Raw genomic sequence first — 27,861 nt, 5'->3', positions numbered from 1 at the left:
CAGACCAGGTCTGCTGGTTCCTTGACCTTTGATTTCCCAGCTTCCACAAGTGTGAAAATGTTCCTGGTTTTTATAATGTTACCCACGTCTAAGGTGTCTCATGAAAATAACTCACACCAAGATAATAAGGTGTTTCATGAAAATAACTCACACCCTTGGAATGGCAAACTTTTATGAAAAGTGCTCCATTGTCCCATATGTGTGATTTGGGAAGCCCTCTATGTATCTGTTTGCTCTTCCAGAAAATGGGGGTAAGAATAGTCCCTATCCTGAAAGGGACTAAATTAAATAAGATCATCCATTGAAAACACATAGAATGGCACAGAGAACTCTCACTAAACATTAGCTATTATATTAGCCATTACCATTATTACTCTCATGGTTGGTGCTTTAACATGGATGCAGAAGGATGTCAAATCCCTACACCAGATTGGCCCATTTGTTTCTTCCAGGTATAACAATGATGTTGAGTGCATAGTCGGAGTCCACTGGGTCCATCTCTTGTCCTTCCCAAATTGCTCGTTTTAGAGTAAGAAACTCTTAGAGTTTGGAAGGGATCTCAGAGCCTTCTGGTATACCCCTCCACCATCCAAGGAGGGAATATTATCTCAGCTGTCATTATAAAGAGCCAAACTTTTGTTTTGCATGTTTTTAATAAGATGCTAGTCAGGTACAGCTACAAGAGGAGACACAAGGAGATGTTCAGAAAAGAACAGACTTTATTATATTCACAGGTCCTAGAGATGGGGCCACAGCAGGCCACATACAGCCAGCCATGTACAGTCACATGGGAAAGACACCAGGATGGAGAGCAGACAGCAGACAACAGTGAGAGGAAGCTTTGGTCATGGCCTTTATTGGCTTCTTCTCCAGAAAAGCAAGGCAGGGCAGGATAAACAGTTTAGGATGGGTTAGGATAATTATGGCAGACTTTGGGCTAACCAGACTGGTTTCTAGTTGCCTGGCATCTGGCCTTGGAATGAGTAAGGCAGAGGAAGATTGCCATCTAGGGTGCGTGGGGTAACTAGAAGAGTCCAGCTCTGCACTGGTGAGCTTGCTTATCAAAGGCATGATCCTGAGTCAAAGGCTGAGTCCAAAAAAAAGAAAAAGAAAATATTTACAATATACCCTCTCAAATGCAATTTCAACTGCATCTAACCTCATTAAGATTTCTGGACTCACCCTTGGTTGCCTCCCATACCTAACCAACACTTCTGTTCCTTGGACTTTATTGCCTTCCACCCTGACATTCTCCTACATATCTGGTTGTCCTCATGTCCCCATTCTTCCTCCTTTATCACTTCCTCCAGAAGTTATTGACCACTTGTAGCTTTGAAGTCCCTGGAAACAGGTGTTAGGGGACAGACAGATGAGGATGGTGAGAACATGAGGTTAAGAGAGTAATTCTATAAAACGGGCCCACATGCTTTCTTTGCCAAGAAGCAATTTACCAGCAGCCCTTCCTGGCCTGAGTGGACAGGATACGTCACATTCCTCAGCAAACTACCCTTCACTGCAGGAAAAATGTAGGCCCCCAAATAATGTTGGTAAGAGGAACCCAAGTTATCCTGAAGGAGGAGACTTTTGTGACCAGATCTTGGAACTCTGGAAGGTAAGGATAGTTCCTCCTACCCATAAAATCTGTAAGAATGTATGGTTAAAAACCCAATTAGAATGGGCCAGCATGGACCAAGGGGACCTAGAGTTGTCATGATAGTGGGGACTTAAAAGTCTGATGTCACCATGCTGTCAGCCAAAAGTCAAGAGGTGGATCTGGCTGGGACTCTCTGGACTTCTTCTCTAAAACTAGAGTGCAGGAGAGGCACTCTGTCCCTCTCTTCTCTGAGAGGACCCACTTTCTTCTTTGAGAGTATCCCCTTTCCCTTCCTATCCCTTCAATAAACTCATTGCTGTTACTCTGAGCAACATGTCTGAAATCTTTCTGACTTGATCACAAGAATCAGGGTTTAAAGAGGGAGTCTTCACACTGCCTCCGTTTCTCGGAAGGCCTCCAGCTCCATAACACAGGAAACAGACCTTAGTCACCTTTAAGTCCCCATCTCCTTGCCTATGCAAGCATTCAACCAGTGCTTGTAGGATCAAATGGTACCCTGCACGCACCCTTGTCCCTCACTGACCGACTCAGTCTTCTCATTTGCAGTTCCTTTGGACTTTCTCCATGAGACACTCATGGCTGTATCCATATCCTAACCTACATTTGCTTCAGTGCCCCACAGAACTGAGTGTCCAACCCACCAGCAATTAAAAAACGTAACGAGGGTGCCAAAGAACATACGTAAATAGGGTCAACCCCCTGGCCTGGGAAGGCTTCCTGATGAACGCTGGAGGAGTGTTTACTTGGGCTGAGAGAAAGCAGTGAACTCAGAGAATAACAGCCAGAGCCCAGTGAGGTCAGCACAGAGGGAAAGAAGGAAAATTTTCCATTCTAGTTCAGCCATGACTAAAGTTGTCAGGAATCAGTGCAACAATTACGGATTTGAACTTATTTGCATGAATAGATCTCTTTGCAAATCTGGGCCTTTATTTCTCCATATGTTCCTACTTAGGTTTTCACAAAACTTCAACGGTTACAATTGCAGGAAAAAAAAGATCCAAAGCATTTTCAGTAGATTTTGTTCATTTATTAAACACGCAATAGTACTGATTTATGCCAGGCAACTGTTCTAGGAATTTAATATGTAACCATGATGCGATGCTGCTTATCATACATTTATTCATTCATTTAAGAAGAATAAATTGGATAACTTCTGTGAATCCACATTGTGGGACCAAAAAGGCACTAGATGTAGTTATTGGTGGTGTTGTTTTCCTCTCATGGGTTTAGCGGGAGAGAAGAACAAGCCAATCAATAACAACACTTGTAGTAGATGGAGTGATAGCAGCAGGCACAGTGTGGGTCAAGGAAGGGGGACAGTGTGGAACAAGGAAGGGGGACATCTAATTTAATCTCTAGTAGATGATGTTTAAACGGTCTTAAAAGATGAGCGAGGGTTTGTAAAATGAGGGAAAAAGGGCCACAACGCAGGAACAACCTGGGCCCAGCATTGAGGGAAAGCCAGTTTACCTTCCAGAGGATGGTAGGCAGGTCACGTTCCACAAGCCTCAAGCCCGGGGTGTGTATCTGAGGGTGAGGGGGAGTCTTGTCAGCTTGGGCTGCCATCATGAAGTACCAGAGACTGGGCAGAAAAAAAAATCAAACAAGATACCCAGAAATTTAATTTCTTGAAGTCCTGGAAGCTGAAAGTCCAGGATCAAGGTGCAAATTCTGTTTCTGGCTGGCCTATGGCTGCTTCACACTGTATCACACGTGGTCTTTTTCCTTTGTGCCCAACCCCCCTGGAGTCTTTCTCTTCTTATCGGGACACCAGTCCTATGAGATTAGGTTCACACTTTTGACCACATTTAACCTTCATTACTTCCCTAAACCATCTACAAATAGAGTCCTATTTTGTAGTACTGGGGGTGGTCAGAGCTTCAGTATATGAATTTGGAGGCAGGGGGACCCCATTTGGGCATAACACATGGGGAGGGGGATGGAGAGCAGTGAGGGCTGATAAGGTAGCTTCTGAAATAGTCCAGGCAAGAGAGATAGAAGACTCAACAAAATCAACATGGAAGGAGTGGGAAGGCAGCAGGAGATGCCTGAAATTTTTGGAAGCCAGAGCCAGCAGGTAGAGGTTGCCAGTTGGCCACAGGACTGGGGTGGAGTGTTAGGAGGATGATAGGGGAGGGAGGGGGTGGAAGGGAGAGGGTTCACTCTAGGATGCCTTCAAAGTTCTGGGTGGAGGCATGGAGATGCCTCCCTGGAAGAGGAACACAGGAGAAAAAGAACTTCAGTGGCAGGAAGATTTCCCATTGGAGGTGGCCTTGGAAAAGCACGGAGAGACTGGGCAGAGAGCTGGGTAGATCAGTCTGAGGATCTGACAAAATGTCTGGCCCGGAGCCTGGGGAATCATGGGTTTTATGGGTCACTGGAGTCAAAGGCTTAAACAGAGTCACCTAGGGAAAGGGAAGCTGGCAGGAGGATGGAATCCTGGAACTCAGGAGAAAGATCAGAAGACAGGGAGCTGACACTATGAAGTGAGGGTGTGCTATGTGTCAGGCACTGTGCTAGATGCTAGGCGTGGGCTGTCACCTCACTGAACTCTTACAGAAGTCCCCTGACGTAGGCATCAGGCACACAGTGAACATGACACTATGTGCCAGACGCTGCTCTGAATGCTTTGCAGTAGCTCATTACATCTTCACAAAGCCTGCTGTCTACACAAGAGGAAATGGAAACACACGTGAGTGATGTGTTCAAGTCAGAGAGCTAACGTGGAACTTGAACCCATGTAAAGTTACACCACAGCCTGAGCTTTTCACTGTGCTGCTATTCTGCTATTCTGTGTGTATTGCATGAATTTTAGAGTTGAGTAAAACCAGGATCAGAGAGTTTGAGAAATTTGTGCAAGATGGCGTGGCTAGCAAATACAGAGTTGGTTTCCAACTTTAAAAGCTTTGAGCTTTTTAATAACTTGGTGCAACTTCTTCACAAGCTAAGGGAGGAGAGAACTTCAGGGACAAGTGTGTTAAAACAGAAAGCATGCGTAAGATTTGACAACACGGAGGCTACCAGCACTACATAAGGTGGGTCCAGCGGTGCCATGGGGAGGGGTCAGGGTTTAAAGTCTTGGGGAATGAAAGGCTGACAAGGAATGCAGACAATTCTTTCAGGGAGTTTAACCACAGAAAGAAGACAAGACATGGAAAAATAGCTATAAAAAGGAATGTGGCATGTAAAACTGTATAAAGATGAGAAAGACCTATAGGTATTTGTGTGCTGAGAGAGAATGGAAGAATGAAGTTACTGGTGGCATGGAATTGGTTTCCAACCTCTGTGTTCAGTAGACTTCAGTCAGGGTCTCTGACTTTGACCAACTTTGAGCCTTTCAAAGCTGAGAAGCTGAGCCTGAAAGTCAGTGATGTCACTAAAGCACAGCCAATAGCTGTTGAAGTCCATCTCGGCTGGGACTGGGCAGGGCTCTGTAGTAGACTTGCCTTCCTTGACCTTACTAATTGGGAAAGTAAGTTTTGTAGCCATCATGTTGTTGCTGAGGGTATACTCTACCAATTGATCACAGATGTGTTGTAAGCAAAATATAACTAGATTTTAGCATCGTGTTTGGATATGGAGCCAGAAGATGAGCTTATGCTGATCTGGGCATTCCCTCTGTCATTGAAGATGAGGGCAAATCCTCTAGTCACTTCCATATATTCAGTAAAGCACTTTCCCTGGAACACAGCAGATGCTCAATTACCATCTGTTGAAATAAACTAAAGTGGGTTCAAATTCCTATCCTATCACTTATTAGCTAGTTTGAATATTAAATTTCTCTCAAAAACCCATATGCTAAAGGCTTGCTTCCCAGTCTATGGTGCTGTTGGGAGACGTTAGAATGTTAGAGAGGTGGGACCTAGGGAAAGGAAGTGTGGTCACTGGGGATGTGCCTGTTATCATGAGCCAGCTATGCCATCAACATGGACCAAACATGTTTGCGCCTTTCCGCAATGTCAGAATTTGTTGAATAGCAATAAATTCACAGGTTATACCACTTTCATTGATGGCAGTTCACCAAATACTTTGTGGGTCACCTAAGAGTCACTAGCTGGGCAATCATAAGTTCTTTTATTCCAATCTTAATTTATAATAATACTCAATATAACTTAATTTGTTATGATACTCAAGTCACATATCATACTTTACAGTGTGTATATATATGTTACAGAAAGGTTAAGAAAGGATTAAGGCCACCATAAAGGTTCAGGAGGCTAAATTGAGAGTAAAGACAGATACAAATGCAGAGAGTCACTGTTGGTGGTCAGGTAAGTTTATGAACCAGCTAGCTTTTCAGGTAAAGAGCTGTTAAAGCACAGGAAATGAGTCTAGGTCAAGGTCCAAAAGGATGGCAGTTGCAGACCATTAGCTTGAGATGTCAGCTTGGAGTGGGTCCTGCATAGTTGTCATAGGTAGGAGAAACCATGCTCTGTTGAAGCCCAAAGACAGAGATTTGGAAATTCATTGCTGTGGCAATTTTCTTGGGCAAGGCTCATGACAGGGAGTGACTAGGAGATTGGGTCAGGGTGCTGCCATGTCCAGGGGTTCAGGTGCTCCTCCTTTTATGGGTCTTGAATGAGGGGTTATGGTATGTTCAATAAGGTCTTGGGCCTGGTTTTTCCAGTATGAGTTTGATACACCCATGCATGCATTCATGTGCTTCTGATTAATTCAATAAGTTCACAGGTGGCCATTTTTATTAGCATAATTGATTTATCAGTTTGTGTTTATGGTTGTGCCAGGCAGATGGTCATTTCTTACTTGTACAAACAAAGTGTGGAGTCATTCAATCTCTACACTTAAACTCAAAATGGAGTCGCTGATGGCAAACTATTGCTTTATAGAATAGAGTAACACAGTTTAGGAATAATCCGAGAACTACTGCTCTATACATTGTGGACTAACTCAGAGCAGGGCACAACCTGCTTTCCATGCTCTTGAAAGAGATGTTAAGACCCTCTTCCAAGCTCCTCTGGTCTTTCCCTTCACTTTCCAGATGCCATGAGCTGAGTAGCTTTGCTCTACTGTGCACTCTCTGCCATGATGTTCTGTCTTGCACAGGTCCAAAAGCAACCAACATGTCAACCGACCATGAACTGAAACCATGAGCCAAAATAAGTCTTTCCTTCTTATAAGTTATTTAACTCAGCTATTTGTTACAGCAACAGAAGGTTGACTAATACATACCCTTCCACTTCTCTGGAAGCTAATGACCCCATCTATGAGCTAATGACTTTCAAATCTCAATCACTAACCGTGTCATCTCTCCAAAAGTCCAGCCCTAGCTAACTAGCTAGGTGCCTCCTGGACTCTTTCACTTGGACATATCATAAGTAACTCAAAATTACAATGTCCCCACCTGAACTCATTGTCTTCTCTTCACAAACCTGCTCCTTTTCTCAGAACACTACCTTCATTAATGGTAGCACCATCTGCCTATGTACCCAAGAGGAAGACACTAAATGTCATTCTTTCCTCCCTTCCATTTATTTGCTTATGAAACCCTGCTGACTGTAGCTCAAAAATGTCCCAAATTTGTCATCTCCATTCCCATGCCTTCTGTTACTTCAGACCTTCATCATTCTTGCTAGATTATTACATCCATCTCTAAGTCTCTCTTCTTCCTTCAATCTTTTTGTTTGTTTCAAAACAGCCAGATGGCCATAACCAAATGTATCTGTCTTAACTTGGGCATAATTATATTATTTTCTTCCTTAGAAACACTGAAATCTCCCCATTGCCTTAAGGACCAAATTCCTAGACAATTCCGAGTGCCTGTCATAATCTGGCCCCAACTGCCCTTTCTAGCCTCATGTGTTATACAACTCACCTCTCTCACTGGACATGTGCTCCACTTTAGCCACTCAAAGTTGACCGCTCTTCTCCAAACAGAACATACCTTCTCTTCTGTGCAGAACTGGTCCAGAATCTTTCCCAACTTCTTATTGAGGGTGCTCCTTCACCCGGGAGCTCTCCAAAACCATTCAAAGTCCAGCCCCTGCCTCATCTCCCCTGAGTATCTGTCCTGGGGACCCCTGGCAGAATCAACCACTCTCTAGAACAGGTGAAGAGAATGGAGATCACTTAAGTATTTAAGTGAGATATGGCTGGACTTTCATTTGATTTAATTAAGCCTAAATAAGGGACCATGCTGGAGGCACCCAAAGACAAAGATATTTTCTAAATTTCACTTAACTTTTGGGTTCTACCTTAGAGATCTAAATCACAGTAATTTGGGAAGCCTCAAAACTGGGCTAGATTATCTTCCTATATTGTTTATGTTTATTTGAGGCACAGACTTTTCAGTTAGTGCTTTCTTCAGTTGTTGGAACACTAGCTGCCTCTCTATTAGACTGTACCTTAGGGGATGGCAGGGATTGTGTCTGCTCATTTTAATCTCCTCAGAATTTAGCTTACTCTCTATCCACTATTAGATGCTCTGGAAATAGTTGTTTAATTAAATTGAGTGACATATTCCTCCTTTCATAACTCAGGAGGATAATGAGCACATAGCTAGCACTCAAATATTTATAGACTGATTGAACAAATGCAAGTATTCCGGGACTCAAGGAGTTCATAGACTACTGGGGGGCAGGGGAGGAGGAAGACATCTAGGGCCCTTCCAGCTCCAGTCTGTGGCACACATTGGTCTCGGGTCCATCAGGACAGAAACAAGAGAGGCAAGTGGTGAAGTTCATGGCGCATTCGCTTGGACCTTATCGAAAAGCGAAAAGATGATCAGTGGAATTTCTTAGTGGGAGGAAATCTGAGTATGGGAACCAGAATCAGGAAAGTCTGAGAGGAAGAAAATGGAAAGCATGATCTGGAGGGGGAGGGCAGAAAACTGAGGCCGAAAGAGCAAGGAGGGAGGACAACTCCAACTCACAGTGGGGCTGGGCTGGGGAGGAAGCTTCAGTCCTGCTCTGGGTCAGTCCCTGGGTCCCAGTGAGAGCGTGGGCCGGGTACTGTGAGCCGCCCTCCAGTTGGTACCAGAGGGGTGGCGCCTTAGGAATGGGTGGGTGCTGCGCGCCGCCCACTCGGGGCCAGGCCAGGGCAAGCGGGGAGCTCTCCCCACCCCTATCCCCCCGCAGTGTCCTGCAGGCAGGGCGGGGCCCAGCGCGGGGTTGAGTAGCTGACCCCGGAGGGATGACTAAATCTTGGCTGCGAGCAGGCAAGACAGGGCTGGAGCGTGCCAAGTTATGAGACGACGACGATAACTCGGCCCCCAGTGTCTGGGGTCGTGCCGGGACCGGGAGGGGCGCGGCGGATGCCTGGAGTGCCATAAAAGGGGCCGCGCGGCGCGGGGACCGCTTTCTGCTGGCAGCGCTCCTAGCGGGCGGGCGGCAGCTGGGGACAGTCAGCCGTCCCGGCGGACAGAGGCTACCTGGACGGCCACTGCGCCCGGACGCGGGCAGGCGGACAGAGCGATCCCGGTTCCAGCGGACGCCGGCAGGACGCGGGGCCCTCTCGGGGGACAGTCAGGTGCGGGCTGGGCTGGGCGGGGCCGCGACGCCAGCAGGTGGGGCAGCTCCGATTGACCCCGCATGGCGGCGGCGGCGTGCGAGCCGATGGCCAGGCCGAGTCTGACCTCCATCTCGTCGGGGGAGCTGCGCAGCCTGTGGACGTGCGACTGCGAGCTGGCCCTGTTACCTCTGGAGCAGCTGCTGCGCTTGCAGCCCGGTGCCTTCCAGCTGCGCGGTGACCAGCTCGTGGTGCCAGGGCCGGAGGAGCCCGCGGTCGCGCGCGGTGGCTTCAATGTCTTTGGCGACGGCATAGTGAGACTCGACGGGCAGCTCTACCGCCTCAGCAACTACATCAAGAGGTGGGTGATCTTGCCACGCGTCCTGGCCAGCCGCCTGATTCCCGAGTACTTCTCTGCTCTATCTTGGACCCTGCGAGCCCTAGCTATCCCGTCTGTCCCCAATCCCGCCTGGACCCTTCCCGTTTTGTGCTTCTTTTACATGTTCTCATTGCCAACATCACCTAGAACCTGTAATCTCTCCCCACCTTGGCTTTTCTGCCCTTTGCACAGATATTTTTCAGCTGTAACTTGAAGCAGATGAGCACCAGGCCCAGCGCGTGGGGACGCGCAGGGTGGGGGTGCTGCAGATTCTCTGGGTCCCCACCCAAAGCATATAACTGACCATCGCTTTTTCCATTTTGGCTTCTTAACAAGGTCAGATGAGCTCAGATTGAGGTCACACCCTGAAGGGGATGTTTGCCGTGCAAAAACTCACACCCTGGCTCAGTCTGGGGGTGTGAGTGTGGGGTGGGGAGGTGCATAGTTTCAAGCACTGCTAGCTTTATCCAGTGAGAAGACCCAATGGGGAAGCCCACAGAAGTTCAAGATAAAGGTTTCATCAACCAACCAACCAACCACCCAACCAATCAGCCAACCACCCAACCACCCAACCATGGTGTGGAAGGAAACCAAGCCTGGGGAAGTCTTGCCCAGGGCTGTTGAATGGGCAGATAAATTATGAGGAAATAAGTTAGCTTCCTGGAGTCTGGTGCAGAGTTTGGGCCAGATCTGCAGTCTTAATTGAGTAGATGTGCCCAAAATGCTGAACTCTTGTGACCAAAGTGACTGAAGCACTTGGGCAGACCTGAAGCCTTAGGGGATGTGCTCCATCTAGCTGAAGCAGGCTTTGTGTGGCGGTGTTATGGGTGGTGTGAGGACAAATCAAACGTAATTCTGTCATCTCAGGCCTTCAAGGGTCATCCTGTGGAAAGAGATTGCAAAGCCCTCTTCTATTCATGCTGTAGGGCCCAGTGCTCCAAAGAGCCAGGTGCTCTGCAGTTTGAGAGATGAGCGAGCCAGCAAGCTCTTAGATATAATGCCTTTGCTCTGGGAAAGAGCACTGGGCACACTGTGTGTGGGATGGAGCAATGAGGGGCAAACACAGAAAATGAGAAATTTTGAGTTTGTTCTTTAAAACTGCTTGGGTGGGGGAATCAACCTTGCTTTTTCCAAACAAAGATAGTGAGGGCTTTGAATGCCTGAAAAAATCATTCAGCAGCAAGAATTTTTTCATTTTTAGTGAAATGAAAATTCCAGTCCATGAGCAAGGGATAGTGGGAGGAACTGAGTCAGAAATCAGATTTACAAAAATTTAAAAAGAAAATAATAATTATTTTTTTTTTGGAGAAAAGGGTATGAATATTTTTAATAGGCAGAATTAATTGGAAGCCATAGGGTAAGGCTTTTGAAGAACCAACTGCCCCAATCTTAGCAAACAGTGCTACAAAATTTAGAACAATTTTGAAGACTGCTTTGAATTCCTCCTACGTAAAAGAAAACTAAACAGCAGTGGTCTCTGGGCAGTTTAGAGTTTAGAATCAACACCTAGGCCACAATGACCAGCTGACACAGACTGGGATACAAACACTCCACACAGTTGTTCTGCATGGGATAAGCTGGTTGGTCAGTTGTGTGAGGGCTTTTGCACCCTGGGAAATATCAAGGAGGCGTCTTCCTCTGAGGGACACACTATGGCAGGGGAGAGAGATTGTATAACTGGGTGTGCAGCCCTAAGGATGACTAGGAGGGGATTTGGTCTAAATGGAGAGAAACTTCTAGAAAGAGAGGGAGGACTAGGTTATGTGCAGAGTGAGAGAGATGTTTTGTCCTTGTGAAACTGGAGGTGGGGAACGTACTAAATTAAGATATCTGAAGTTGCTATTCCTCTGATCTGCAAAAGGTCCCCAGTTGTCTTTGTGGTTGCATGAATTTATTCCCTCAAAATATTGCTGCAAAGCACACACACACCACACACACACACATCTCCATCTTTCTCTCTGCCCCCATTCCCTTTCCTCCCTACTTTTCTTCTCTCTTCCTTTTTTTTCTTCTTCTCCAGCTCTGACAAGTTTTACTAATGAAAATACCTGTAGGATTACTTTTCACCAGTCTGTTCAGGTGTACTTCAAAAACTCAGATCATCTGGGTCAGTGTCAGCCTGGGTACATCCTCCATACTATTCTCCACATGCTGGGCCCAGTTCCATCTCCTTCCCTCCGTGGTGTGGGAGGCACCTGCGTCCAGGGCATAGCACTCTGCATTTTCTTGAGGCTGGGTAACTGGCAAAGACGATCGACTGAACAGGCTTTGCCTGTTCTGGTACCTTCAGAGTCTGCTTGTCCCCCAACGTGTACTTCCACTTGTCTTAATGAGCCTGGAGCCCACGGACTCCACAAAGAAGCTTCTTTGTGGCCACCCCATTCCTGCCTCAGGTGTGGGATGGCCTCCAGCCAACAGTGGCTTCCTAGACTGTCAGGGATAGAGAACGGCAAAGTGCTGGTTCTTAGACATTCTGGGTCATACAGTTTTTGAAAATTATATGCAGACCTTCTCCTCAGAAATTCAGATGAATTCCCAATGTGACCATTCGGGTAGTTCATGAGATCCTGGGTTCAGGTTAAGAATCCTAGCTCTATTAATGAGGATTAATTAGGATTCTCCCTATTTAACACGTATTCTTGGTGTGGAATAAGCCCCTAGTATAATCCAGGACCTCCAAACTGTGTGCTGTACCTTTTACAAGGTCCTTTCCCCTAAAAGGCTTTGACAGTCACATGATTTTCTTGCTCAGAGAACAAGAGGATGATTTTGGTCCTACTTACTTAGATTTGTTTTCTAATACGTACTCATTGTTTCTAAATACATACCTGCTAAATAAACCATGGAGCCCTAGGGTGATGGTATGATTTAATAATGGCCACCAAGAGCTATAAAGCTCCCTTGAGAGCCTGCTTTAAACATATTTGTCTTCCTTTGCAGCATTTGTGGCAAGATCTTTATAGTTATTTTTTTCTCTTTCAAGCTCTGGACTTCCATCTATGTTATCACAAAAGCCTGCTCAGAATACCTGATGTATGTAATTCTTATCCAAGAAGCTATTCATTCAAAGTCCAATTCACCATTAACTATCTCGCGAGCACACACGTGCACATGTGTGCACGCATCTACAAGCACATTCCCATCCTTTTTCCTGTAATGCATCCTCTAAGTGACATGTAACGGCTACATCTGGCAGAGAGGACCTCTAATTCCTTCTTTCGGCTGGTGCCTTGGCATGAAAGAGGTGGCTTAAGTAATCAAAATAAGTGCAAGAATCATAATGGTGGCGGCTAGTATTTACTTGAGTACCAGGAAAGGTGTAAAGTATTTCACAGATATTATCCCACAAAAGTTTAAAAAGTCAGCACTATTTTGGTTGACATTTTTTATCGACAGGAACATAGAACTCAGAAAGATTGGACAATTTACCTAAGTAAGATGCTGGGGGCCATAGACCCAGGCCTTCTAAGTAACCCTGTATGACTGCAAAGCCGATGCTTTCAGCAAATTGCCACTACCTTGAAATAATTCTGCCTTCCGGTAGCCCACAGCAGCTTCTCACACTTCTGGAGCCCACAAATTGATACCTGGGATTCCATTTTGTATAATCAGCCTAAAAGAGGGTGTAAGTGCTCAGGTTTTAAGGATGACTCTTAAGAGCCAGGGTTTAACCTGTTGCTGCCCGCAGCCATGGCTGTCAGGGAGATGGATGACAATCACAAGCCCCCTGAACCCTGGGGCAAGCTGCCTGGGCAGAGTACAGCAGAGCTGGAATGGGGCTTGTGCGGTAAAGTAGGGCTAGAACATGCTCAGAGGGGGAGCTGGGTGAAACCTCACCCCCGCCTCACAGAGGGAAGTGCCTGGCTCCATGTGCTGGCCCAGGCCCTGTTGTCACAGCTCTGGGTGGGGCTTGAGGGTGGGTGCGCTGTCCTGTAATCTCTCCTTCCCCTGGAGTCTCAGATGTGGAAAACTGCCCAGCGCAGCAGCAGCCCCTTTGCAAGACACTTCATGACACTGATGAAATAATACCCATCTGTGTATTGAGCTGTGATTTTTAACAAGCGTCCACAGGAAGTGGGGATGAGTGTGAGTGCCGGGTTCTGCACTGTCCCAGCTGAGTGAGCCTGGGGACAGACTTAATCACTCTGAATCTCTGCGTGACTCAGTTTCCCAGATTTTAAATGGGAATAATAATCCCCTCAACTTTACCAGGTTGTTTGTGTAATTCAAATGTGCTGAAAAAATATATATAGAACTGGCACATGCTGACAGATGTTAGTTTTTATTTTATTATTAAGTAACTCCATAAGCCAAGTGTTTTGTCCATGTTATTTAATCTGCTAGCCTCCTCATGGAGTATCTTTTGTTAGCTCATTTTTATAGGTGGAGAAAATGGATCTCCTTCAGGCTAAACACTTGGGTCGGGGGGTGCGGGTCTTGGAATGATGCTCAGGTCTGAAGATTCTAAGCCACCGGCCATGCTGCCTCTCCTGGCTTCCTTCCTCTGGAGCCTCGCTCTGACTTCCTGCCACAGCCTGGTCTACTTCCTACTCTTAGCTCACCTTGTCATTGTCTGATGCCTGCTTGTCTTCTTGGATGCAGCCAAGTCCCCAAGGCTTGGCTAAGCTGTGACTCCTCCTGGGGTTCTTGTCTTCCCTCTTGCCCAGACCTTGATGGTGTGTTTGGACTAACAGAACCATCTCTCTTGGAGCATCTGTCTCACCTTAATAAATGGCTCTCACCCCAGGCCTCTCTCCCTTGCTCCCTTGCATTTAAGTAACCAGGACACAACCCACTGGAGCTTGGACACAGAATACAAGGAACTATACATTTTTTTGGCATTTGTACATTTGAAGGATTTACCAGTTTGTAAGTCTCTGAGTGGCAGGAATTGTGTCATACACCGGTGTTTCTCAAAGTTTAAATAAGCATGCAAGTCTCCTGGGGATCTGGATAAACATAAATTCTGATTGAATAAAACTTAGAAGGTACTCAGATTCTGCATTTCAACAGGCTCCCAGCGACGCTGGTGTTTTTGGTCCAAGGATCACACTATGAGCAACAAAGTTTTATACATCCATCATTTTATATTGAAATGGTATATTTTATCTGTCTCTCCAATAGAATATATGGCTCTTGGACATAAAACTGTTTCCTTCCTCATCTTCGTATCCTCAGAGCCCTACACATAGTAGGTGCTTAGTAAACACTGATGGCATGCATGAATGGATCACGTTCTGCCCCAGTGCAGTGTTTCATATACACTCCGTATCCATAAACTGCTTAGTCAGTGAGAGAACGAGCAGGTGTATCCTGGATTCAAGCCACAGATGTCATATAGTCATAAATCTGAAACTTTTGCTTAGTTTCACTACCACTGGGGCAGAAGGAGGAGGGAAAGAAGTGAAAGGTAAGGAATTGTTGGAGAGCCTAGGGGATGAGGCTGTGCAGAAGGAGATCAAACAAACAAACAAACAAAAAACTGGAAATAGAAGCTTGCCCCCCAAAGTAGACTATCCCTGCAAACTTTCGCTTAGTGTCCCCGCAAAGGGTTATGAACACCACAATCAATCTGTGGGGCTCCTTCACAAAAGCATTTGCCGTGTGTGCTCCTTTTTCCTCTGCTCCACTTTTCATACATTTTTGCCTTTGTCTTATCTTCTTTTTAATTGTGGTAAAATGTACACTGCATAAAGTTTCCTATTTTAAACACTTTTAGGTGTGCAGTTCAGTGGCGTGAAGTATTGTCACACCATTGGGCAACCCTGGCCACCATCCGCCTCCAGAACATGATCTTCCCACACTGAAACTCAACACCCATAAAACTACAGCTCCCCATTCTCAGTCCCCCAGCCCCTGGCAACCACCAGTATTCTACTTTCTGCCTCTATGAATTTGAATACTCCAGGTATCTAATGGAATGGAATTATGCAATATCTGTCTTTTGTGACTGGCATATTTTACTTAGTGTAATTTCTTCAAGGTTCATTGATGTAGCATATGTCAGCATTTCTTTCCTAAGGCAAAATAATATTTCACTGGAGGTATAAACCACATTTTGTTTATCCATTCATCTGTTGGTAGACATTTGTGTTGCTTCTATCTTTTAGCTATTGTGCATAATGCTGCTATGAACATGGATGTTCAAATACCTGGTCCCTATATTTAATTTTTTTTGGGGGGGCAAAGTTTTTATTTAATTGATAAGTAATTATATATAATCAATATACATATATATGTATATTATATATGAGGTTAAAATGTGATGTTTTCTTATGTTTATCTGTTTTAAAATATACACACACATGCCCACCCCCTTGGGTGGAGGTCGTGGGTTTGGATTCCTATTTGTCTTTGAGCAATAAATTGTTAGAGTCAAAAGACATTTGGGGCAACTTTCTAGACCATGCTAGTGATGATGTGAAATTTGAAGGAGACTGAAGGTGGGTATCTTAGAGGACAGTGGATCTTTCAGACACTTCTAATTTCGATGGAAGCAAAACACAATGCTCTTTTTTGGTTTCAGCTATTAGAGGTTGCCTCTTTAAGCTGTTCTCTCTAGCCTTCCAAATGGAAAAGATGAGGAAAGAAGTTGGAGCAGGGAAGTGGAAATTCTTGCTCATTTACCTTTCAGATATTCATTTTGTTCTCACTTCCTGGTAACTCAAGTGAACACAGCCCAGTTGGGAGTCAGAAATTTACAGAACTTCACCTTGTAAGCCAGCCAAGTTGGTCAGGATGAAAAATACTCATAGTGTTTACTAGGATCTATTATGGGCCCAAGGACATGAGTTCATGTTCCCCAACATGCATTTAAACATCAGGCTCAAGGAAATACTATTTTGCCCCTTTGACTGATGAAGGAGCAGGTTCAGACAAGTAACTCACTCAAGGTCACAGTGAGCTTGGGACGGCCCTGGGAAAGAGTTCACACAGTCAGCGAGTTAGGACATGAATTAGGTCTTATTTAGAATCACTCTGCTTCCCCTGACATTGTCTTGCCTTCTAATCTTTGCGCTCAAGTCAAACTTAGAAAGTTTTAACCTAGAAGCATTTTGGTGCTGGGGTAAAAGCAATGAAGAAATGAGAGTTTAAAGGAACTGTCTATCTTAAACTGTTTGATTTTCATCCCTAATGGTAACTTCAGCAAATATAATAAATATTCAATACACAGAGGTGATATTTGCATTACTAATTCAGAAATATTCATGATTAAAGATCAAATAACCAATCCCTAATGTACTCTCGTAAGGTTCATCTTAAACCAGTGATTAAATGTCAGATACTTGAATATCTACAGGACTTAACAACTAGATCCTCTGATCTTTTCATATTTTAGTGACTAAGGTATCCAAACTTTGTAACAGTGAATTTCAAAGGAATGTTCACATTGACTTATTTCACTGGAATGTTAAGGTATTTAACAATTGGACCATAACTGGCAGGCTGGAATGGGGAAATTAATGAAATACAGTAGTAGTTCCCCCCTTATTTGTGGTTTAGCTTTCTTTGATTTTAGTTGCCTGTGGTCAGAGAATATTAAATGGAAAGCTCAACAAAAACATAACTCGTAAGTTTTAAATTGGACGCCCATTCTGAGTAGCATGATGAAATCTCCTACTATCTATTCCTTCAGTGCCCAGCACATGAATCATCCCTTTGTCCTGTACTACCCACCTGTTAGTCACTTAGTTACTTTCTAGGTTATAAGATCAGTACTTGTGGGTAGGATTTGGTACTATCTGAGGTTTCAGGTATTCACTGGGGATCTTGGAACTTATCTCTGGAGGATAAGGAGGGCCTACTCTAGTTCTTATTTGCAGTCTGGTTAGAGATAAGGAATTTATTAGGTAAGGATCTTGCCACAATCTCTTGTCTGTAAATTCTGGCATTAAAGCTCTGGGATAAGCAGGTTTTCGCACATGTGTGATACAGAAATAACTGACATAGTCTATGATGAGGTTTACAGCCCATTAATGTTCTTCAAGTACCTCCAAATCATCAAAGGAATATTAAATTATGTCACACATACTTTTATTATTCAGGCACTTTATTAAATTCAGACTCCAAAATGAATAATTCCTATAAAGGTTATACATTAAACTCAATATGTGACTATCCAGAGGGCCCCCTTCTGTGATCATCCAAATAATCACTTGTTGAGTCTTATAGCATTAAAAAAAAAACAACACATATTTTGCAGAATTCTGGTGGAAACTGATTATTCTTACAACATTGATAATTTCCTTCCTTCCTTCCTTCCTTCCTTCCTTCCTTCCTTCCTTCCTTCCTTCCTTCCTTCCTTCCTTCCTTCCCAGGGATTGATTAAACTCAGGGCGCTTAACCACTAAGCCACATCCCCAGCCCTTATTAAATATATATGTATATATTTTTTCAAGAGACAGGGTCTAAATAAGTTAAAGGGGCCTTGCTAAGTTTCTGAGGCTGGCTTTGAACTCCATGATCCTCCTGCCTCAGCCTCCCAAGCCTTTGGGATTACAGGCATGAACCACCACACCCAACTAACAACGATCATTTCTAAGTTGAGATTGCTGTATTTTTCCTTTAAGTTGTGGGTTCATTGGAAGAAAATCCAGTGAAGTCAGATTCATCAATGTCTCCGATCAGATATCAGTTGATTTTTATAGGCAGAGGGAAATATTGCACTGTCATTTGGTCATCAAAAAAGTAATCAAAACTATAGATTTTCTGAGTGTATTGTACAGGCGCTACGCACTAGCTCTACAGAAGGACCATGGGATTATGGATGTTGGTGTTTAGAGGAATCACCTTGGGGAAAGGTGCTTATGTGACTGTCGACTCCATGATAAATGGGTAGTGGGAGGATGTGCGGCCTGCCTTGGATGGGTCACTGGTGGTGTCTGTCGCTCACACCTATCTTTTTGATATTGACACTGCCTGTGGGACTTGTCCCTTTTCCCTCTGTCACTACAAGTGTTTCTTTCCCTCTTTTGTCCTTTGCCTCCCTTTGTACCGCAGACCTCAGCTGCCTCTCCTCACCCTCTTCCCAGGCCACTCTGGGCTGCCCTGTGCCCAATCACTGACAGCTGAATGAGGACGAGGGCAAGTCCAGGAGGCTCTCTTCCCTGTGCGTTTCCTGGGCTCTGAGCTGCTCGGCTGTAAAGAGGCACCTGTGCCTACTGGCGCCTGGCACACCATGGGGCTTGATGAATTGTTGAGCCAATGGATGAGTGAGATGAACCCAGAAGGTGCTGGTTTTCTTTTTCCTTCCTTCTCCTTTGCTGCTTTTCTCCAGGACCTTTTGAAGTTGGTCCATTGGGACAAACAAGGATGGGAGGATTCTCTCCCAACTGATAGGAAACACAGCTGCCACCCCCTCAGTCTTTTGAGGAGCCCTCTCCACACCCCATTTTCATGTTCTGTCCAGATGAGGTTGAGGATGGAGAAGGGGCAAATAAAGAACTATACAACACCCTGGTCCACATTTTTAACCCCACCCATTCCCTTGGTATGTATGCTCCTTCTCCATTCCCAGCCTCTTCCTTCCTCCATCACAGACCTGCACCCCCTTTTCCTGCTCTGGAACACTCCAGTTCTTTGTCCCCCACCAACCCCAGGACCAGCCCTCCAGCGACCACCCATGCAGAAGGGTTTGGGAGGCGGAGATGACTTTCAGAGCCTGGTGAAATAGAATGCAGGAAACATTTCAGAGGCTCCATCAGGAGCTACAGTCTACAAGCTCTCAAAAATCAGGCCTGACAATCCAGCAGAAAGATAATGGCACAGATTTCTAAGAAATCAAGCTGGGAGGCAGCCAAGCAGAAGCTGTGTTTTTCTGCCTCGGGGTGGATATTGTCCAGCGCGCTCTTGACCCGCGCTTGGTCGCTGTCTTGTAAGCAGGCCTCTCCGTGGGGTTGTGGGAAGTGGGCACCGGGGAGGAAGGCCAAGTCGGTTGTGTGGCCACAGCTCCCTGCGGCCACCCTTGGCTTTCCAAGGCTGTGATTTTCATGTCAAGGCGTGGGAAGGACAACCCCTCGGAAAGAAACGCCCGGAGCTGTCTGCTCGCCACCAGATAGAAGAAGCAACCACGGTGCAGCCAGCAGAGCTGTCAGCTCAGCCAGCCGGTTCACTCCAGCAGATGCTCACAGCTGTGTCAATGGGGAGCCAGCTCCGTGTTTCAGAGGGACTGTGGCAAAGGCGTCCTCCAGCCGCCGGCTGCCATTCAGCCTGTCTGCATTCACACAGCATCCGAGCTTGTAGTTAGAAAATTAGCCATCTCCTGGAGGAAGCTAATTTGCACTTGGATCTTTTTTTTTTTTTTTTATAGCAACGGAGGTAGAGACATGGAAAGGCTGCTTGGAAAATTTGTAGGGCAGGGAGACAAAGCTAACATATTAGCTGACAGAATCGAGACTCAGAAAGATCTTTCTAGGCCGGAATATTGAACTAAAACCAAAGAGGCTAAATTTAATGAGGATATCGGGGCGGGGGGGGGAATCCAACAGTAGTTTCATGTTTTTAATTGTGCATTGTCTGAGAGTTGAGGACATGTGAATTAGGAATGGTTCATATGAATATTGGTTGATGTGTCATCTGCAGAGGGGGCTGGGTCTATTTTGGGATTAGAGGGGGAAGTAAGAAAGAGAAGGAAAGGAAAAATCCCAAACCTACTAGTTAAAAAGTATGAATCCACGGAGAAGACCTATCCAGTTCTACTCACTGAGTTTAGTTCTCAATCCAGAGGGACTGAGAACTCTTACAGCTTCAAATGAAGCTGTTACCAGTTTCTGGTCCCAAACGATAGATAGAATTGGTCATCATCTAGTAAAGACTCCCCTGAGAGCCAAGAATTGATATTAAACCACCCTAAGGACCGTGGCTACCTTTCAGTTGTACACTGGACCCTCAGCCAATCAGCTATGACCAGGAGATTCACTTATACTGTCCAAAAATATGGTGACCTCTGAAAGGATACATTTTATGGGACTTCCCACAAAAGGTCCGTGGCTGTGGCAGGCATATATCCAATATATTCTCATTTTAACTGAGGTGGGAGAGCATATTACAGTCCTAATTATCTCTGCTTTCTCATAGGTATGTGGAACTGACCAACTACTGTGATTATAAAGACTACAGGGAAACTATATTGAGCAAACCAATGCTGTTTTTCATTAATGTACAGACCAAAAAAGACACCTCGAAAGGTAGGTACATACATAATTTTGGTGTGGTTCTGCTTGCTGGGCTGTGGGCTGTTGCAGGCTGATGAGGGAGGAGTGAGGCATGGACAAAGCAGGATAGATGTCAGCTCGTGACAAAATCAGCAGCAAGGAGCCTGGTGTCTAAAGCACTGCTCAGGCTTTTGGAACAAACCCCAAATGATCCTAGAGCAGAAGCCACCCATCTCTGAACTTCTTTCCTGTTTCCTGTCCAGGCAGGAAGTAGTCTGACATTCTGAGCCTTCAAGGGTTTCAAGGGTTTCTAAGCCTGGAGCCATGAGGATCATCCAACTATATGTCCGAGGCACACTCTAATGTCATTATTGGCACTGTAGGTCTATAGGTCTTAACATCCAAATGGGGACATTTTGAGCATGAAAGTCTTCATAGTTAGTAATCTCGGTCAAAGACATAAACTGAGATTGACTCAGAAAAGTAGGGTACATGGTTATCCTACCTATGAAGTACATATACTATCCCTATTTTATAGATGAGGAAACTAAGATAAAATAAATTGCAGTTGTAGATGCTTCAAGTTTCATGTTTCTGTATTTTAGACACAGAATTTCATGTTTAGACACATCTCATCATTGTTTCTTCCAAGAAAGCAGATTAACTGGTAACGACTCTATAACTCAAATTCCAATATGAGCATGTCTCCATTTTCCCATTTTCTTCCTGCTCAGAGCGACACATGGGTAAACTCATGGGAATAAGGTTCTGTGGTAAGGGTAGAATTTCTTCAACCTGCTTCTAAATGTCATTCTTAAAATGAGTCCAAGGTAATAAGAAATGATCTACAAATTTCAGATAGACTTTCTCAAGCATTCACTCTCATCAGACCGGGGAAGTTCTCTCTGCTCATATCATAATTCACAGTCAGGACACTCTCTCTCTGCAGGAGAGGCCAGAACAGAATGCACATAACAAACAGCGCCTGTTTGAGTATCTGAGCCCTGCGTGTCCTTTGGCTTGGTGATGACCAGAGAGCCAGTAGTTCTCTTGGAGTATAATTCACAGCTGTGTCAAGTACACTTCCCGCATTGATCTCTCAGGAGGAAAGAATGAGTGACCTCTCCATTTTAACATTTTGAAAGTACGGGATGGTACAAAAAGGTCCTTGTGGGGAGTCCTACAGAAAGTACACAGCTGTAGCACGATTGTTGTGGAAGGAAGTACAGAATCTGGTTAATTTTGAGAAAAGTTATAAAATGAAGGTATTTTTATAGGATAGAAATGTAAAGTGATAACGTTTAGAAACTTGTGAAAATTGCAACTAAGGTAACTTGTCTGCCCTGCCACTGTTTTAAACTGCACTTATATGCAAATTAAAAAAGCCACCACTTCATTAAGACAATCACTAATGATTTCCAGAATTTTGGCATAATAAATACACAAACAGACCCGTCTGAAAATGTGAAGGGCCTCCTCTGCAGTTGTGTAGTGCACAACCTGCCCACCCAGCCCAACTGGGGAACATGGTAACCCTGGGTCTTTAGAGTCTAAATATTGTGGTTTATTTGTATAAAATACAACAAATTACAAATGGTTTGCTTTTTGCTTTATTTTATTCATTTATTTGTTTTTGGTACCAGGGATTGAAGAGGTTCTTAACCACTGAGCCACATCCCCAGCCCTTTTTTATATTTTACTTAGAGACAGGGTCTTGCTAAGTTGCTTAGGGCCTCATTAAGTTGCTGAGGCTGGCTTTGAACTCACAATCCTCATGCTTCAGCCTCCAGAGCCACTGGGCTTTTATTTATCTCTTGTCTCCCAAAAGATATAAGATTATTTACATCTGAAATACCCAAAAAATAATTTGGAGGAAGGCAAACAAGTAGGAAAAATAAGAAGATTCTTTGAGAATGCAAACACGTGTTATTGGCACTCGTTTGTTATTGCCTCTGAGCCATCTCAAAGCCAGTACCAAATGCTCAGTTCTCGAAATCACTAGGAGATTTTGTGAATGGCTGGTCCATGCCTTTAAACAGTGTGAAGTGGGTTTTTTGGTTTCTCCTTCAGGTATGTGCTTGAGTGATTAAAGTCATGGAGCTTCATTTTGGGGACTAGAAGAGTAAGAGATTCCAAATTTCCTAATAAGTAAACAACCTCCCCTTTGCTTATATTATGCAAGTTGAATCGAATCAGACTTAAGGGGTTAATAATACAAAACAAGATAAAAATAAAACAATAATAACAGGGGGAAGAAGTGTCTTCCAGGACAGAGATGTGGTGCTATTTAAACACTGAGAAAGATACTTTTTCTCACTTGAGATGATGTTGGGTCAGGAGCAGGAAGGAGAACCAATCATGAGTTGCCCTGATGCTTAGAACCCTAGCCTCGCCATTTGGCAGGAAGAACGCTGGGGGTGGAAGGCACAGAGTAGTTTTCTTCCCTGGACTTAGCTGATTTTCTGCTGTGCAAATGAGAAAGTGTTGGTGAGAGCCAAGTTGTGATTTAAATGTGCAGCAAGGCTGGGTCATAAAAACCGTTTTCTTTTCCCATGCTGGATACGTGCTGTGGGAGCACAGTTCTCATTTGCAATAATTATAGAGTGGGACTTTTGATTTCTGAGACATAAGTGCAAGCTGCAACTTGCTTCTACAGTAGCCCGGAGCTCCCTTCAAATCTGCAGAACTCTCTGGAACATTTCTAGAAATCTGGCTAGGTGTTGTGGTAAGGGTCTCAGGAAGCAGAGAGGGAAGGTTATCAATGGATAAAATCTCCAGAGAAGGTGGAGACCCCTGCTTCAGCAAATCCCGAGAAGGATGTTTATAACACAAGTATATACTTTTGAATTCTGCTTGCTGATTTCTAGAAAGGACCTATGCATTTCTTGTGAACACAAGGCACCCCAAGATAAGAAGACAGATAGAACAGGGGATGGACATGGTCATCTCCTCAGTGATCGGAGAAAGTTACCGACTTGAGGTAAGACTTAGCCTGTGAATCCAGGGCTCCCAGCCACACGGAAGAGGCCCAAGAACTCCCTGCAAGAACTGTGTCTCTAGGGCCTTCTCTGAACTACAGTAAGCGGCCAAGATCACACGGATGCCTGGAACTTCACAGAATACCACACGTTATGTAACTATGTTCTGTTCTATACCTACCTAAGACGGAGTTTAGCTTTAAATTAGCTTCAGAAAGAGATTAACAACAACTAATAATAAAATCCATCAATTCCAATAATAATAATAATAGAAGAATAGTAGTAAATAATAATAATAAAGTTATTTAAAACATAAATCATCTTTCTGGAATTTTCCATTTACTATTTTCAGACCATAGGTAACTGCAACTGCAGAAAGCAAAACCATATTTTGTTCTTTACTACATCATTATTGCTACCAATAAAGTGAGCTTAGTTTCTCTTTTCTTTAATTTTTTTTTGTAGCTGTAGATGGATAGCATGCTTTTATTTTATTGGTTCATTTGTTTATGTAGTGCTAAGGATTGAATCCAGTGCCTTACATGTGCTAGACAAGCACTCTGCCACTGAGCTACAGCCCCAGCCCCCAAACAAATTTAGTTTCTACTATCAACTTATTAGAAACAGAATATTAATACATGTAATTTTGGCCAAGCAGTTCAAAATCTTATGATACAAAAGCAAAGGTCTGTTTTTTTTTTTTTTTTTTTTTTTAAATAAAGACAACTGTTAAAAGGTATCTGTCAGAATGAAAGAGAGAATGTCATATTTTGGAGATTTGGGTAGTTTTTATTGATTCTAAAATGTCTACATGGTAATTATATCCACAAAGTCAATTAAATGTTTCTCTGTCTTTCAGTTTGATTTCCAAGATGTAGTGAAGAATTTTTTCCCTCCAGGAACTGAGGTGATTAATGGAGAAAATTTGAGTTTTGCGTATGAATTCAAAGCCGACGCCTTATTTGATTTCTTCTATTGGTTTGGGCTCAGCAATTCCACTGTGAAAGTGAATGGTAAAGTTCTGAATTTGTCGAGTACAAGTCCAGAAAAGAAGGAGACAATTAAGTTATTTTTGGACAAAATGAGTGAACCTTTAATCCGAAGGAGCAGTTTCTCTGACCGAAAATTCAGTGTAACTTCCAGAGGTATGTTAAAAATCCTCAAGGACAGGAGGATGCTGATCAATTAAAGGGTGAAAGAGGCAATGGGAGGGAGCAAGAGGCAAGACTTATTAATAAAACAGAAACATAACGTCACCTGATTCAGAAAGGACTGAAATGGCTCTCACCAAAACCAGAAGCCAGGCAGTGTTAGCATGCACCTGTTGTCCCAGCTACCTGGGGCACTGTGAGGGTTGCTTGAGTCCAAGAGCTGGACACCAGGCTGGGCAAGAGAGCAAGACGCGGCCTCAAAAAAAAAAAAAAAAAAAAAAGAGAGAGAAGAGAGATAAAAGGACTTTTCCTTTTAGTCTTCTGACATAATAATTACATTGTGCAGCCTACCTCAAAAATAATCTTAAAGATTATCATTAATTCAAATGAATATTAATGCCCAATTAAATATCATTGGCTTCTTAACATTATAAAATAATGCTTCTTTCCCTGTGTGCATATTCTGGACCACAGAATGTTCACTTAAGCTGCCAGTCGGGGAAGTCTAGATGGTCGTGGTATCTATCTTTAACAATTCGTAGAAGGGTTCTCCAGATTTTGTAAGACCACAAAAGAAAAAAGAAAAACTCTTGAGAAGGTTTCATTTAATCAACTAGCAATGGCATATGGTGGATTCTTGATTTTGGTATCCACGCGGCTCATGCAGATGGCACGGATCATGTCTTGTCTGAGCCTGTCTTTTGCGTAGCCCGTTCTCTCTGCCTCATGCTAGTCTGGGCTGGAGAGCAGCTTCCTTGAATCGGGATTCTTGTTGCTAATTGCAGGAAACCAACAGTCTCTGTAAACTTGCAGTGTCCTCAAAGTGAAGATGGGAAATAGAGATTTTTCATTAATTGTGTTTAATGACAGTTGCTTTCTTCCAATGTTTATAGCAAAAACTCTTACTCTCAGCTGTTTCTTATTCTAGAAGTGATCCTTCTCTTAATTCCTTCATTTCTCCTTCTCTCCATCCCACTCTCTGTTAACGTCTGTCTCTTCATCTCTGTTCTCTGTGTTTCTCTGAACCTCTCTCTCTCTCTCTCTCTCTCCCCTCCCCACCCGCTCCCTCTCTGTCTCTGTTCCTCTGCAGACCTCTGTCTCTCATGCTTTCCATATTGTTCTAATCCATATTCCTCTGTCTGGGACTTTGTCACCAATAAGCTTTGCGCTCTGCTGCATTGCAGCCATGTGGAGACGGTCCCTTACGGGACAAGATTAACTGGCCCTTCTGTGACAGCATCACCCTTGTCCAGTCCTTCTCTGGTACCCTCAGTCTCACCCAGTGGCCACAGCAGCCTGGATAACTTTCCTGTTTCACTGTGGCTGTTCTCTGGCATGTAACCTACCTCTGGTGTCCACTGTCATCTTGGGGACACCAAAGTGCATGTGAAGTTGGCAGCAGTTCTTTGAAAGTTTACCCTGGACCATCCCTGAGTCCACTTCAACTCCTGACCAGAGCTTCCTGAGAGCTGTCACATGCACTGCAGATGGCATAGCTGAGATGTACCTGCTGGCCTGGCAGGCAGACTGAACTTGGCTCCCAGCCCCTGGGCAGAACACCAAACCCCTGATGCTGCTAATACAGCTTCATCCTGTTTACAAACTGACCTCTGGCCTGAGCATCTATTTTTCAAATGTGAGACTTTTCTGTTAAGTGAGAGAGTGTATGAAGCCCATTGCAAATCTCCAGCCTGCAGGAAAGCAAGTGACAATCATGTCCCGCTGATAAACAAAAAAGCAACACATTTCTGTTTAGCCTTTTGAGTTTTTCCGTGGAAGCCAGGATTCTCTATTAATTATTGAAATGGTTATGTTGTATGATTTTTTTGCAGTGCTGGTAATAATGATTGCCTTATTTACTGTGTTTTTTTTTTTTTTAGGCTCAATAGATGATGTTTTTAACTGCAGTCTGTCACCCAGATCATCTCTGACAGAGCCTCTTTTGGCAGAATTACCATTTCCAAGTGTTCTGGAATCTGAAGAGACACCAAACCAATTTATCTAATTGGACTGAACATTCTAGCTGTCACTTTTATGTTGCAAGCCTGTGCCAGACTGCAGGTTGAGGGGACGAGAGGAGGTGGGAGGTGGGCACTTCCACCCCTTTGCCAACTCCTGGCTCCCCCATGGCTTCTGTGGGGGGCTCCTTTCTCCCATTTCCCTGGGTGTGATGCTGTGGCAGGCCCAATGTAGCTGGCTTCCTTCAAGGCTACGGTTACCCGGATGGAAGGGCTTTGGCTTGTGGCATGCTTTGAACATTTCTGCAAACAGGCAGAGGAAGCCACAGGGTCCTGCCACCCTGAACTTTGCTCAGTACCCTGGCACCCTGGGAATTTTCCTGGAAACCTCTCTGGGAGTCCTCTGACTTGGTTGTCAACCTGTGATGCTTCATAATTCAGGGTTTGCTCTCTGCTTGAGACATCCTTATCCCTCAACCCAGAAAGCATGGGGTTCACAGTGCTCTTCTCTTGCAAACCTGGTGAGTAAAAAACCTGTGCCATCTTTCATCCAGGAGGCAAGTTTGTTTTTCATCCTGCCTGTGTGAAACCTTATAGGAAACATTCAAGGTAAGGTTTGCTGAATGACTGGCCAGGCAGATAGGACAGTAATCCTGCCACCCACAGCCTGAAATGGGAGCTCCCTTGGCCTTTCTCTTCTCCAAGTGGCACATGGAGAATGAGGCCAGGTCGTATAGTACCAACTATGACAGGGGAAGGATAAGGTACATGGCACTATCCTCCTTACTGAAAGTGCATTATGTCAGTTGGGCATTTAAAATAAGCTTTTTGCAATCCTAACATGAAAAGAAAAATAGAAGAAATCTATATAATTACCATACTACATTTTCTATCAATATATTTTTCATCTTATAGCTATGATGGAATTCTTCAAAAGGAAAAAAAAACATATCCTACATATAAAAACTTGCATGAATGGATCACTACATTTGCTCATAATGAGGGAGACTTATAGGTTCTGAATATCATTTTTCTGTCTTTTTTTAAAAAAATGTTCCTGTATTATATGTTTGATAACACTACTGATGGTCCTGACATTTACATTTGAAATGTTATGAGGTACATTTGCACAATTAAAACTTTTCCTAGCATTCAACCTCGAG

The 27,861-nt window shown here is 44.2% G+C and overlaps 1 protein-coding gene and 1 long non-coding RNA gene across 2 annotated transcripts; one reads left to right on the top strand and one right to left on the bottom strand.

Moving 5' to 3' along the window:
- Positions 1-725: 725 nt before the first annotated feature.
- LOC139705455 (uncharacterized) lies at positions 726-8,607 on the bottom strand. Its single transcript, XR_011707415.1, has 4 exons — positions 8,505-8,607; positions 7,449-7,673; positions 3,086-3,197; positions 726-1,087 (listed from the first exon to the last, which is right to left on the bottom strand). It is a non-coding gene; the product is annotated as an uncharacterized lncRNA (long non-coding RNA).
- On the top strand, positions 8,564-27,861 carry Medag (mesenteric estrogen dependent adipogenesis). The gene is made up of 5 exons (XM_027928703.2): positions 8,564-9,440; positions 20,535-20,644; positions 23,479-23,591; positions 24,449-24,734; positions 26,621-27,861. Exons 1-5 carry the CDS (start codon positions 9,163-9,165, stop codon positions 26,743-26,745), a joined length of 912 nt encoding a protein of 303 aa, XP_027784504.1. The 5' UTR covers positions 8,564-9,162; the 3' UTR covers positions 26,746-27,861.

The sequence above is a fragment of the Marmota flaviventris genome, chromosome 4 (assembly GCF_047511675.1).
Source record: "Marmota flaviventris isolate mMarFla1 chromosome 4, mMarFla1.hap1, whole genome shotgun sequence".
NCBI classification, from domain to species: Eukaryota; Metazoa; Chordata; class Mammalia; order Rodentia; family Sciuridae; genus Marmota; species Marmota flaviventris.
This window is presented reverse-complemented; position numbering and strand designations above follow the sequence as displayed.